The sequence below is a fragment of the Leucopleurus acutus genome, assembly GCF_964270905.1.
Source record: "Leucopleurus acutus genome assembly, chromosome: 9".
Classification (NCBI taxonomy): domain Eukaryota; kingdom Metazoa; phylum Chordata; class Mammalia; order Artiodactyla; family Delphinidae; genus Leucopleurus; species Leucopleurus acutus.
Genome location: NC_139144.1, coordinates 47,337,743 through 47,350,140, shown reverse-complemented (window position 1 = coordinate 47,350,140; position 12,398 = coordinate 47,337,743). Strand labels below are relative to the sequence as shown.

General features: G+C 36.6%; 1 protein-coding gene across 2 annotated transcripts in view; it reads left to right on the top strand.

Moving 5' to 3' along the window:
• Positions 1-12,081, top strand: part of GLCCI1 (glucocorticoid induced 1) — a 119,891-nt gene extending 107,810 nt beyond the window's left edge. For both annotated transcript variants that reach the window (XM_082846294.1, XM_082846293.1), the window contains exons 7-8: positions 7,968-8,088; positions 9,246-12,081. In XM_082846294.1, the coding sequence (XP_082702420.1) occupies positions 7,968-8,088; positions 9,246-9,594 (470 nt within the window). In that variant the 3' untranslated portion in view covers positions 9,595-12,081. The remainder of the gene's footprint in view (positions 1-7,967; positions 8,089-9,245) is intronic.
• The last annotated feature ends 317 nt before the right edge of the window (positions 12,082-12,398 follow it).

Genomic DNA, 12,398 nt, shown 5'->3' with positions numbered 1-12,398 from the left:
GAAGAGTATGATAATCCTCCCTGCTACCACCAACCAAAAAAAGAAAATAAACAGTCACCACTCTAAGATTATGCTAACTTAGTGATCATAGGCCTTTGGTGAGAAAGAAGCCATAAAGTTCAAATTTCCTGTTGAAATTAGGGGAAGGGAAGTAACTCTGCTAAAATCCATCTCATCTTCTACTCTGATCATGACTGGGGAAAAAATAGGGTATGGGCTAGAGGAAAGGGGATCTGTTGAATTTTTTTCTCCCTGTTATCTTTTATGTTCCTCTGAGAAGAAATATGGACACTGAAGCCACTCCTTGCACTGTGCCTCCTTGTGAGACTAACAGAAGGCAGACCCAATGAAGCTGTTGCCTAAACTCTAAGACTCTACTGAGGAGAAGCATGGAATGTTAGATGGGAACTTGATCGTCTAGTCTAATGAGGACGCTAGAGTTGAGATGGATCAAAACAGTGAGGCAAATAGCATGATGGTAACAAACTCTGACTCTGGTGCAGCCAGGTTGAACTCTGCTCTGCCACTTACTAATTATGTGTCCTTGGGCAAGTTACTCAACCTCTCTGTATCTGTTTTCTCACCTGTAAATTAAGGAAAATGATGGCACCTGCCTCATAGGATTGTTATGATGATTAAATTTGCCCAGGTGACTTTACCTTTGTTATCCCCTGTAATATTATCACAATCCGACGAGGAGGGACATTGTCATTATTTTAAGAATGGGGAGCCTAAGGCTTAGAGAAATGAAGTTAACTTTCCTAAATCTTTTGAAGTCCAGATGCCAACGAAGATCTTCTGTAGGAACCTCACACTACTACTTGCTGCCTTCGCAGGAGGAATAGCCATTACACAGTCATTCAGCTATGAAAGAGCCTGGTGTGTGAACAGTTAAAAAAAAAAAAAAATAGTGTGGCTAGAGCATAGGGGTAAATGGTAAGGAGTAGAGAGCAGTGAGAATGGAGAGGTAGGTAGAAAGGCCACTATTTCATAAGGGCCTTGTAGCCTTGCTGAAAGAAATGAAGAACCAAGCAAAGATCTTTTGTCAGCTAAAGCAGGGGTCCCCAACCCCCGGGCTGCGGACCCGTAGGGGTCTGCAGCCTGTTAGGAACCCGGTGGCACAGCCGGCAGTGAGCAGCAGGCGAGTGAACTGACAAAGCTTCATCTGCCACTCCCTGTCACTCACATTGCCACCTAAGGCACCGCACCCCTCACCACCCCACCCCCCGTCTGTGGAAAAACTGTCTTCCATGAAACCGGCCCCTGGTGCCAAAAAGATTGGGGACCGCTGAGCTAAAGGACATGACCAGCTTTAAGGATAAAGCTACAGAAGTGGAGACAGACAGCAAGAGGGGAAGATAAGATGCTATTTTAATAGCCTAGTCCCGTCTCTCCAAACTTGAGTTATTACATACTTTTTTCAGCAATTTTTAATTTGCACCCGTAATATAAATTTATATATTTCTAAGTTACGTAAGTACATAATTCAATCCATATACAAAATATTTGCTGGTAAAGCTTAGTTTCTTATTTTTAGAGATAAAAAGTAAATATGTATAAATGTTCTTTTTTCTTCCTGCATATCAGCAGATTGTTTAGTGCACCTTAATTGGGAGACCACAGGTGTAGGGCAAAGGAATTGGAGGAAATAGACTGAAGAAGAATCAGCAGCATTTGGTGGTTGATTAGATGTACAAGGTGAGGGATTAGAAAAATGAGGATAAAGGCAAAGTTCTAACAAAGTTCTGGCTTGGGACATAAGAAAACGATTACCACTATTAATAAGGCAGTGAATGTCAGAGAAGGAACAGGCTTTAAGATGACCATTATATAAGTTTAAGATTACATTTGGTTATCTGCCGAAAAGATGTTATAATACCATTTCCCTTTAGCAAGAATTGGGGGGGAAAAAAAAAGAGAGAAATACTGAGTTTTACCTGATACATAGCATTTTGTTTTGTCTTCTGTTTTGTACATAATTAAGTGCTCAGTAAATATATGTAAGTGTACATTTAAAATTATATTGAAATTTTATTAGAAGTTTTCATTTTTTCCCCTGTAGGATACTTTAGGAGCACTTTAATATGAACAGTGTGTTTCAGTGTTCTGAAAACTGATGTCCCTAGAAATTTTTTCATTTAAAAACCTCAAGAATATAAAAAAACTAAGATCGCATCTGACTGATTTTGATTTTGCTGAGAACCTTAATTACATTACTTTTCAAGATATAAAATATTCTGGGTAATCTGAAATTTATTTTCAGTTTAGTTTTACCATTATGATTTATAAGAGACAAGATTTTAGTCTATAAATTGGTTTGCAGACTGTCTTCAACAGAGTGATTTGCTTTCATTTTTTAACTCACGTCGGATAGTCAGATTCAGGGTGATTTGTTCGCGTTCATGTAAGATTCCGAGTGAGTAGTTAGCATATCAACGATGCCAAGTCAGATTTGGAGACAATAATAAGCAATGTTGTTCTGCATATCAGGATTATGTTTGCAGAAGCAGCATTGTACTTATTGTGAGTACACAAAAACAAAGGCACAACTATGATTTGTTTGCTTATTTTGTAAATTAGTACCAATTCAGTGAATATGGAATAAATGATTAAAATATAAAACACCTTCCACATATGACAAATATTTAATTAATGGGCCTAACTTACATTTGGAATGTAATGGGCCTAACTTACATTTGGAATGTAAGTCCCATTAATTCAAAACAGTCTTATTTGAGACAGAGTTCAAAAATATAAGTAACAAGGATTATGTTACATTTTCTCTCCTTACCCTTTGCTGAATGCTGATGTAAGGGAGATCTTAGCTATAGCTGATGTGTTGTTTTATTAAAATTTTGTAACCTTCTCATAAAAGGTTGACTTTGAAATTGTAGAGAAACGTTAGAGACTATTTGTAAAAGTCAAATGTTCTCCTTACTCTTCCACAGTTTTTTTTTTTTTTTCACTGAAAATGCAGGTTTTCAATACAATCAGTAATGCCAACTGGTTCCAAAAGTTTGTTGTCAAGAAACACTATACAGTTGTTTCTCCTGATTTCATTAGACCATCAAATTACACTACAGCTGATAATTTCATTTCCTGATGCAAAAAAAGTAATTTTTTAAATTGAAGCATAGTTACTGTACGCTATTATATAAGTTACAGGAGTACAATACAGTGATTCACAATTATTAAACGTTATACTCCATTTATAGTTATTATAAAATATTGACTGTATTCCCCCTGTTGTACAGTATATCCTTGTAGCTTATTTTATATCTAATAGTACCTCTTATTTCCCTACCTCTGTATTGCCCCTACCCACTTCCCTCTCCACTGGTAACCACTAGTTTGTTCTCTATACCTGTGAATCTGCTTTTTTGTTATATTCAGTAGTTTGTTGTATTTTTTTAAATTCCACATGTAAGTGATATCCTACAGTATTTGTCTTTCTCTGTCTGACTTATTTCACTTAGCATAATGCCCTCCTAGTCCATCCATGTTGCTGCAAATAGCAAAATTTTGTTCTTTTTTATGGCTGAGTAGTATTCCATTGTGTATACATACCACATTTTCTGGAAAAGAAGTAATTTTAATACTAGAATAGCAATTCTGTTTAGATCCTGTTTAGTTCATCATATTTATAATCTTATTCTAAATTGGCTAACTTTGTCACTAAGTTTAGTGTTCGTTGAACTCTATGCTCGTTTTCTCAGCCTGTTTTTCTAGCTTTGAAAGATAGAATAATAATTACATTCTGCTGGCTCTTGCTACACATGTAATAAATATTCTCTACGTAGAGGAATCTATAGAATCTGTATACTTTAGGCATTAGTTTTAAAATTTCGGAACGGTAGATCTCCATATGCTAAAGGATGCCATCATGAACTGGCAGAGTTCCTACTAGGCAGTCATAAACCGGAGAATCTGGTACTCCAAATGTTACTCGGCTTCCCCACCAGACACAAAATCTTACCTTTATATACCTTAATAAAGTTAGTGTGCATTTCTGTTACTCTCTTTTACCAAGAAAGTAGAATAGGCACTTAATTTCTGAATGGTTCACCTTTGTTAATTTGTGAATTAGGAATGATGTGTTCTTTCTACTATTGTAGCAGTATTTATTGAGAGCTTATTCTGTTTCAGGTACACATTTTTCACAGCCATCATATCAGTAGTTATTCCCATTTTATAGATCAAAACACAAGGGAATCACACTTTTCCTAGGCCATGCAGTTAGGCCTAGACAGAAGTCAGATGGCTTGACTCCATACCAGTGTTTTAATGTTTTCATGATTGGTTATCAAATTTGGCTGTACTTCAAAAGCATTTGAGAGCTTTACCAAAAAAAAAACAGCCAGCACATGCCTGGGAATGGGCCCCAGACTAATTAAATCAGAACCTCTTGAGGGGTGAGGTTTCAACATTGGCATTTAATAGTATTGTTAAAACATCTTTGATGAGTCTAATGTGAAACCAGGGTTAAGAACCACCACCCTGTAATTATACTGCTTATTTTAGAATTAATTTTACTTAATTTGATAAAGTAATCTGATAGTAGGAGATAAAGCACGTATAAAGACTTAGGGCTAGAAAAGAACCATGGCAGAGATTTTACATACCTTCCTACATAAATGAAGCAACTTAATATATATGTTTTTTTATACTAGAATTATTGGCCATACAGCTTAATATACCAGAAGTAATGGAGGCCATTTATAAGGAGAAATTCAGAAAACTCTAAAACTATAAAAGTACACATAGTTTAATGAATCTTGTTTCTATATGGAGTTTCAGACTTCAGTAATATCTCTAACTTTTCCAAGCTTTAGTTCATTATGATGTGTTTTAAAATGTTTGTCAAACTCCTTATATTTTAATCGTAAATATGGTACACATGCATAATTATAATCTTTTATAATAAAATAGTCAATAAAATGTTTCCATACTCTTAATTTTGAGATCTGGGTGATTCTGTTATAAATACAGATGAAACTATTATGAATGCAGACAGATATGTAAATAATTATATTCATCACATCTAATTTCATTGGTTATGAGGTTGTAAGAACATAAAGTAACATTTAACTTAATCTCAATTACATGTCTAGTTATTATCCTATTGTGGGATAAGAGAATGAGAAAATGTATCATGCTTGTGAACAGGAGGGATTAAATTAAGATTACCATGAGACTTCATCCTGAATCTCCTGAGCAAGCATGCTTACCTCACATTTATAATGTTCTCTTAATGAAATGTGGTTATTAAACTCAACACAGAGTTCTAAATGCAGGAGTTAGACAACCAAGCTTGGAATGGGTAGAATAGTTTGCTCATGGGAGTTGTTTTTAAAGCATGCCATTTGTAAAGCAAAAAAAAATATTTTGGTACACTGTTCCTTTTCTGTATGTTAGAACCTTTTGTAAAAATCACAGAATTTCAGAGTTAGGAATGGAAATTCCTTTAGTTATATAGAAACTTAGAGAGGCAGCTGTGTTGAAGGTTATACAACTATATACAGCTAGTGACAGAACTAAACCCCAGAAAGTTGTCTCCATTCCCTCTTCCTCTTTGCACTCTATCAGATTGCATATTTACCTGAGGAGAAAACCCCAGATTTAAGAAATCTATTTACGGCTCCAAATTTCTTTCTTTCAAGCTTTGTCTTTCCAGACCACCAAACATTAAATGTAATATATATATATATACACACACACACACACACACACACACACACACACACACATATGTATATATATATTCTCAACAAACAGTTTTTATTGAAAAGTCAAGGCAGTATAATAGCACTGAATACTATCTTTCTGGGATAGCAATATATTGTGTTTGTTTCTTTAAACATTTGTCACCCTCCTCCCCGCCCCCAATAAAAGAATGTTTAAGTGGGTAAAACTCTGTAAAAATATAAGCCTCGGAAATTAGAAAAATTTCAAGGAGAAAAACCATTTAATATTTAATTCATTGTAGATTGTTTATAGGAAGACAGTTAGTTTTGCTGATTATCCAACTCACATCTAGCTTTCAATTCTGGGAAGGTCCCTTGAAACCATCAGTAATGTTATGAGAGAAATCCTGTGGTAGGTCTGATGATGTAATAAGAAACAGAACACAGGAGACTGTAAGAGTGGCCAAGATGACTTTTCTTACATGATAATAGGGTGGATTCTTAACTACTGACCTGGTCACACCCCTGCTGATGGCAGAAAAGGCTTGTTAAAGGCATCAAGCCCATGGCTTTAGGCCCATCCTGCGTGCAGCAGGGCTGTGTCCTCTCCATGGAGGCACTACACAACCATAGCTACTTTTTCATGTATCCTTGGCATGGCTGGTCGTTGCTTGGATAATAAAGCAAAGTCAACCTGTATTTTTGGTATTATACCGAGTTCAAGACCTCATTCCCACCAGTTTTTGATTGAAGACCAGTCGTTTTGGTTTAGCCTAGCTCAAATAGCAGCAAAGTCGGACTCTAGTCAGGTTAATGATGTTTTGCATCTACCGAAGAGAAAAAATAATATTCCTTCTCCTCCCTCCCATTTGTTTAAGCAATATAGGATAAATGTTGAGTCTAAGAAAATCCTCAAGTCTGAAAAAACCCAACGTAACTCTAAGACTTAATTCCTTCCCAGAGACTATGCATAATCTCTATGGACATGTGTAACAGTAGTGATGGAGAAACTATGAGGTTTTCTAGGTTTCCCAATAACGTGGCCTTGTTATTTTGCAGGCAATGATTTCCCAGCCAGAGATATAGCCATATTCAAATATAAGCACACATCTGCATGCCCAACACTTGCACAGATGCTCTTTGAGTCATTCACCAAGTACACTCTAAGTGTGCCTCAAGGGTCTACTTTCTAAGCGTGTATTATACTTCATTAATGATGATTAAAAAAACCCTCCCTGTTACTCAGATTCTGAATGTTGGACCATGTACTGTATCCTAAACTGAAGCAACTTATCAAAATTGTGACACCTGAAATTTATGGTACTAATGCCATCTTTCAAAATACATACGAAAATACTACATCTCAATAGGTCATGTGCTTAGTATTTTAGCATGGGGGATTGGTTTGCATTAAGTCAGAATTTGTTTAAATAGGACTATTGTATTTATAAAGGTATGTTACTGACTTTACAACTTGGCATCTTAAAAAGATAATGACATATTTTGGTGGATATGAATTTCCAAAATCCTTTGCCAGGTAGGAAAGGGAGAAACTGCATATAGGTTTTATGGCTTTTCATGAATAGGCCATTTCTTTTTGGTCAAAAATACGAAGAAAACATGTTAGATAGAGATGCTTTTAGATTCCTCGTGCTTCCAGCAGCGAAAATACAAATAGTGCTCAAAAAATTCTTTTATATAGACATTTTAAAGGCAAAATTCTGAACATTACCTTTTTCATTGTGGGCCAAGGGAAAGTATATTGTGTTATAAGCCTGTTTTTTCCCTGCATACATGTTATTCACAGTGTTTAGTAAAACTAACGTTTCTGCTAAGAACTTTTGTAATGAAGATTATTCCACATATTAAAATTTTCAATTAAATTGGTTGAACAGTGAGAAAATATAGAGAATGCTGTATTTAATCTCTTAAAATTCTGCATGGCTATACATATCACCCCATTTATTTACCTTTTTGAAATACATAATGATGTATTTATTTTCAGGATTACAGCTCTACTTTACTCAAAATGCAGTTGTCTGGACCAAAATATCTGCTTTTTATGTTCTGTGGTATGGCAGATTACTATTGCATTGAAGCTTTTATTCATAAGATATGTACTACACAAGGATGTTAGAAACAGCTTTGCAATAAAGGAAGCTCTGTGGTGGAAGCCAAGGGGCAGTAGTGGATAAACTGTGCAAAAGGCTGCTTGTTTGGAAATCAAATTTAATTTAAAAGAGCTTTCAATCACTAGTTAATATAACTGCTTTAAATTTACAGACAGTGGGAGTAGCTCACCGTTACCCAAGTATGCTTCATCTCCCAAACCAAACAACAGCTACATGTTCAAACGGGAGCCCCCAGAGGGATGTGAGCGAGTGAAGGTCTTTGAGGAAATGGCGTAAGTAATGTCTTTTCTGTCAGCTGGGATCTGCAAAGCTGTAAAGCTTTTTACTGAGACCAGTTGATTACAGATGAATCAACTACTCCATCCAGCTGATAATGTGTTCCAAAAGCAAATTATGAAAAGAGAGTTGAATAGGCAGAAGAGATCTTATTGAAGGAGAATTAGAGTCTGTGTGCTGGAAATATGCTAATACAAAGAAACTTGGAAATTCATCCTTACTACCTAAAAGATTTATTTTTAATCATTAAGAATTTTCCTTTCAAAAGTTCTATTAATTTAGATGGCTAAAAAGAAAAAGACATTTAGCAGCAAAGTGAATATCCATGTGTGGCTAGCCTTAACGATAGTGATACCACAAGCCAGAGGGAACTCACTAACTCGTCTCCTTCCCTGTAGACACATCTAGCATGTGTATTCATTGAATTTAGACTTTCTGTTCACAGATTTTTTTTTTCTTTTTGAAAGTTTGGTACGTATAAAATAGAAATTAAAGGGAAAAGAGGCTCATGCTGTAAATACCTGGCAGAATAACTCAAAAGAAGAGCGTGTGGCTCTTGGACTCACTCATCCCTTTGTCCCAGTGCAGGTGCCCTAGTGGAGGCTGCTGTACTCTTGTAACCTAGAAGGGGACAGAGACGGGTCCTGCAGGAGTTGATGGCTTAGTTCCCGGGGAAGGGGAGGAGAGGAAGGGCTTGTGGACGCTGTTCTGTTGGGCTGACTCATCAAGAAACTACTGAAACTATTTTTCCTGATCTGTGTTAGTAGGAGTATGTATAGAGATACAGAAAAAGGAGGAAATGCTTAAAACCAAATATATGATTGGGTAATCCCTCTCCCAATGTACTTAACAGAAAAGGTCATTTTAACATCGCATAATCCATGTTTCTAAATGAATGAAAGCAAACTAATCTCTGAAAAATTCTGTGTGCCCAGAGTCCTTTTGAAAATCCTTCTGTTTTAAATGTCACCTCAGTGCTGTGTACATCAGTAGTATGCCAGCTGACTTGTGCTATGGAAGATGTTTACCCCTCTGTGTACACTTAATTCATTCCCTGCCATCCACATTTTAGCTGTTTTAGAGAACTCCAATTAATTCAGAAAGTGCCTAACTTTTTAGTGATTGTAAACCTAATTTTGTTTTATGGTTTTAGGTCTCGCCAGCCTATCGCAGCCCCTCTCTTTTCATGTCCTGACAAAAACAAGGTTAATTTCATCCCAACCGGATCAGCTTTCTGTCCTGTAAAACTTCTAGGCCCTCTCCTACCTGCCTCTGACCTGATGCTCAAGAACTCTCCTAACTCTGGCCAGAGCTCAGCTCTGGCCACCCTGACCGTGGAGCAGCTCTCCTCCCGGGTTTCCTTTACGTCTCTTTCTGATGACACCAGCGTGACGGGCTCCACAGAGGCCTCTGTCCAACAGCCATCCCAGCAGCCGCAGCAGCTCCTGCAGGAACTGCAGGGTGAGGAGCACATCTCCGCTCAGAACTACGTGATCATCTAAAGCAGAGGGGGAGCTGGCCTCTACCCTGTGTTCCCTGGATTAGGAACTAGATCTCAGACATCTATCTGCATGGAGTGACAAACTTCCTGACACCACCACCAACAGAATACTTATCAGCATCATAAAGTATCTCTTAACACTGATCTTGGCAGGGACGGAACTCCTATTCAGCAGTTTTTGTGGAAAGCAGTAATGCTTGCAAAAATGTGTGTATCATTCAGCATTTTAAGTGGAGACTATGCATTTCATAGTATGTTTGACAGATTAGTACTGTGTCCTGTGTTTTGTTCCAAACTCTTCAGTATAAATAAGCTCTATATCAGAAAGTTGCCTGTCTAAATAGAAAATGTCTTGCTGTGTTTTGTCCTATGGAAAAATACTGTACTTCAGAATTATGTTTACAATTGATCCAGGTGTTTGTTTCTAACTTCTGTAATACATACAATGCAAAAAAATAAATAAATAAATGGCCACAACAGTTGCACAGTGCCCACCCTATGGCCTAGCTTCAGGTACTTCAGTTGAAGTCTAAACTCAGGTAACTTGGAATGTATATCATATTGGGATATTAACTATTTCACAGCTAAAAAGCTAAAGAGGGAACATCACTCTTTTGCCTTTTCTTATTTTATGCATTTCCCTTTCCTCATTACATTCCACGTTCTTAGAATAAGAAGTGCATTCAACCCTAGGAGAACAGAAATCCTGGACATGGGTGAACATGAGGAGAACCAGCAAATCTGTGGTGTCTGACATCACTTTTGTCATGTGGTTACACGTAAAACAACTGTTGCATTCACTGTTTCAACATGTGTAAATGTGGCTTTTTTTTTTTTTTTTACAAGTTCAGGTGTTGCTCGGTTAATGACTGATACAATGTTGCAAATAAAATGTCCAGTACTAGGCTGTACAAAAACATTCCACCTTGTGTGTGTGGAATTTAAAGACAAGAAAGTCTAGGTCTAATTTCAGGACCAGTGCAGTTTCACAGGAGGATGGCTGAGGTTTTTTGTTTATATTGGCCATCAGGGTCATGAAATGCTACTGTTCTATCAAAAGGCATATTAATGTTTAGTTTCTCTTTTGGAAATTGTTTAATTTGCAGGTTAAGAAATGACACACTTTTGGTTATTGTTTTCCTCAAGCAGTTCAGGTGCATGAGTTGCATTCACACAGAGAGAGCATATGTGAGTCTCAGAATTCAACATAAGTAAGCAGGTTATGTGGTGACTTACAAATGCAGTAGTTTGAAGCTGTCTCTACTCAAGCCTCTCATAATAATACCATGAACAGTTCTGTTCACATTTTGGATGCACGAAGTAGAGCATAAACCCAAGTAAAGAGCCCTGAACTTGCAGACTCAACCTAACTTCTCTAAGTGTGAAGAGAGCCCTAGATATTCCTGATTGGTCAGTGGAAGAGCCCAACTTCAGACATTGTTTTCTGCAGCACAAAGAGAGTATTCAAAAGCAAAGGGAAGTTTCTTTATTTTTATTCCATTGCTTTCAGTTCAATAAAACTGTTTCATCTGCACCTGAAGTGTATGGCACAGTTTTCTTAAGAATTAGGGGAACAAGGTGCTTACAGTTACAGGAACGTTTCAGTTCCTTTCAGTCATTCCTGGGTTTTTCTTTGTTTTATTTTCTAAGGAGGTTGAAGAAGGAAGAGTTGATAAAGAAGAAAGCAACACCATTGATTTTCTTTTTTTTAAAACAAATGATATATATATGTGTGTATATGTTTGTGTGTGTATGTGTTCTGTGTATTATTTTGTCATGATCCCAATTATCTTCTTTCCACCAAAGTTTGCAGTAATATTCTCTCCTGAAGGTGCATTCTGGCTCCTTTAAATTAGTCAGTGTTATATTGTAGGAGACTGTCATGGGAAAGGACTCAGTTTACTTTCGCCATTTTCACAGGGGAACGTTTTAAAACAATCTATTCAGCAGAAGAAACCTTTAACCCTAATAATCTCAGGCCTTGATGAAAATACTATATTTTGTAGATTATGGTTAAAGGGAGAAAATATTAGTTCTGTAAGATAAATATGAGCTCCATTAACTTCTGATATCTGGTTTAGCATTACATAATGTGTTGATCTTATGCTCTGCTTTTGTCCAAATAAGATGCAATAGTATCAATATTAGTTTCTGAACGATGGACTGAATATGCTTTTTTTGGTAATGAAATCTGATGTACGATATTTATAGTGACATGTGCTTTTATTTTCTCATGAGAAAACTAAATATTAATTGTGTTGTACATTTGTTCTTAGCATATATTAAAGTTTTGAACCAAATGTGTTAAAGCTTATGCTTTGCCATGTAAATTTCCCAGAAGTTGTTGAGCTCAAATGTATCCTACATCCAGCTGTAGAAATTTGTCAGAAATTGTTTAAATTTTGTATATAGTTGTACTGTTTAATTCTAGCCACTGCGCTGAACAGTATTCGAGTTACCATACAATATGGCTTTACACAAGGAAATGTGTGGCTTTTGTTTTGTATTTTTTCAGTATAGAAGTTCCTGTGTCTTCTTATTTAAATAAAGTTATTAGTAAAACTGGAATAGTTCGCGTATGTTTTTGGAAAGACTGAGCTTTTTAGCATCTTACCTGACAGGGATGAATTCAGCTCAGGGAAGTGGCAGTATTCAGTACTCACTCAGTTCCTGACCTGCATCTCTGGGTTGTAGGTAGTCTGACTGGATCAGATTTCCACAGCCTGGTTTCCTCTTGACATTTAATGTACACACTTTCCATCACAAGGTGAGAAGCTAGATGTCTGAAGTTCCAAGTGTTTGTAC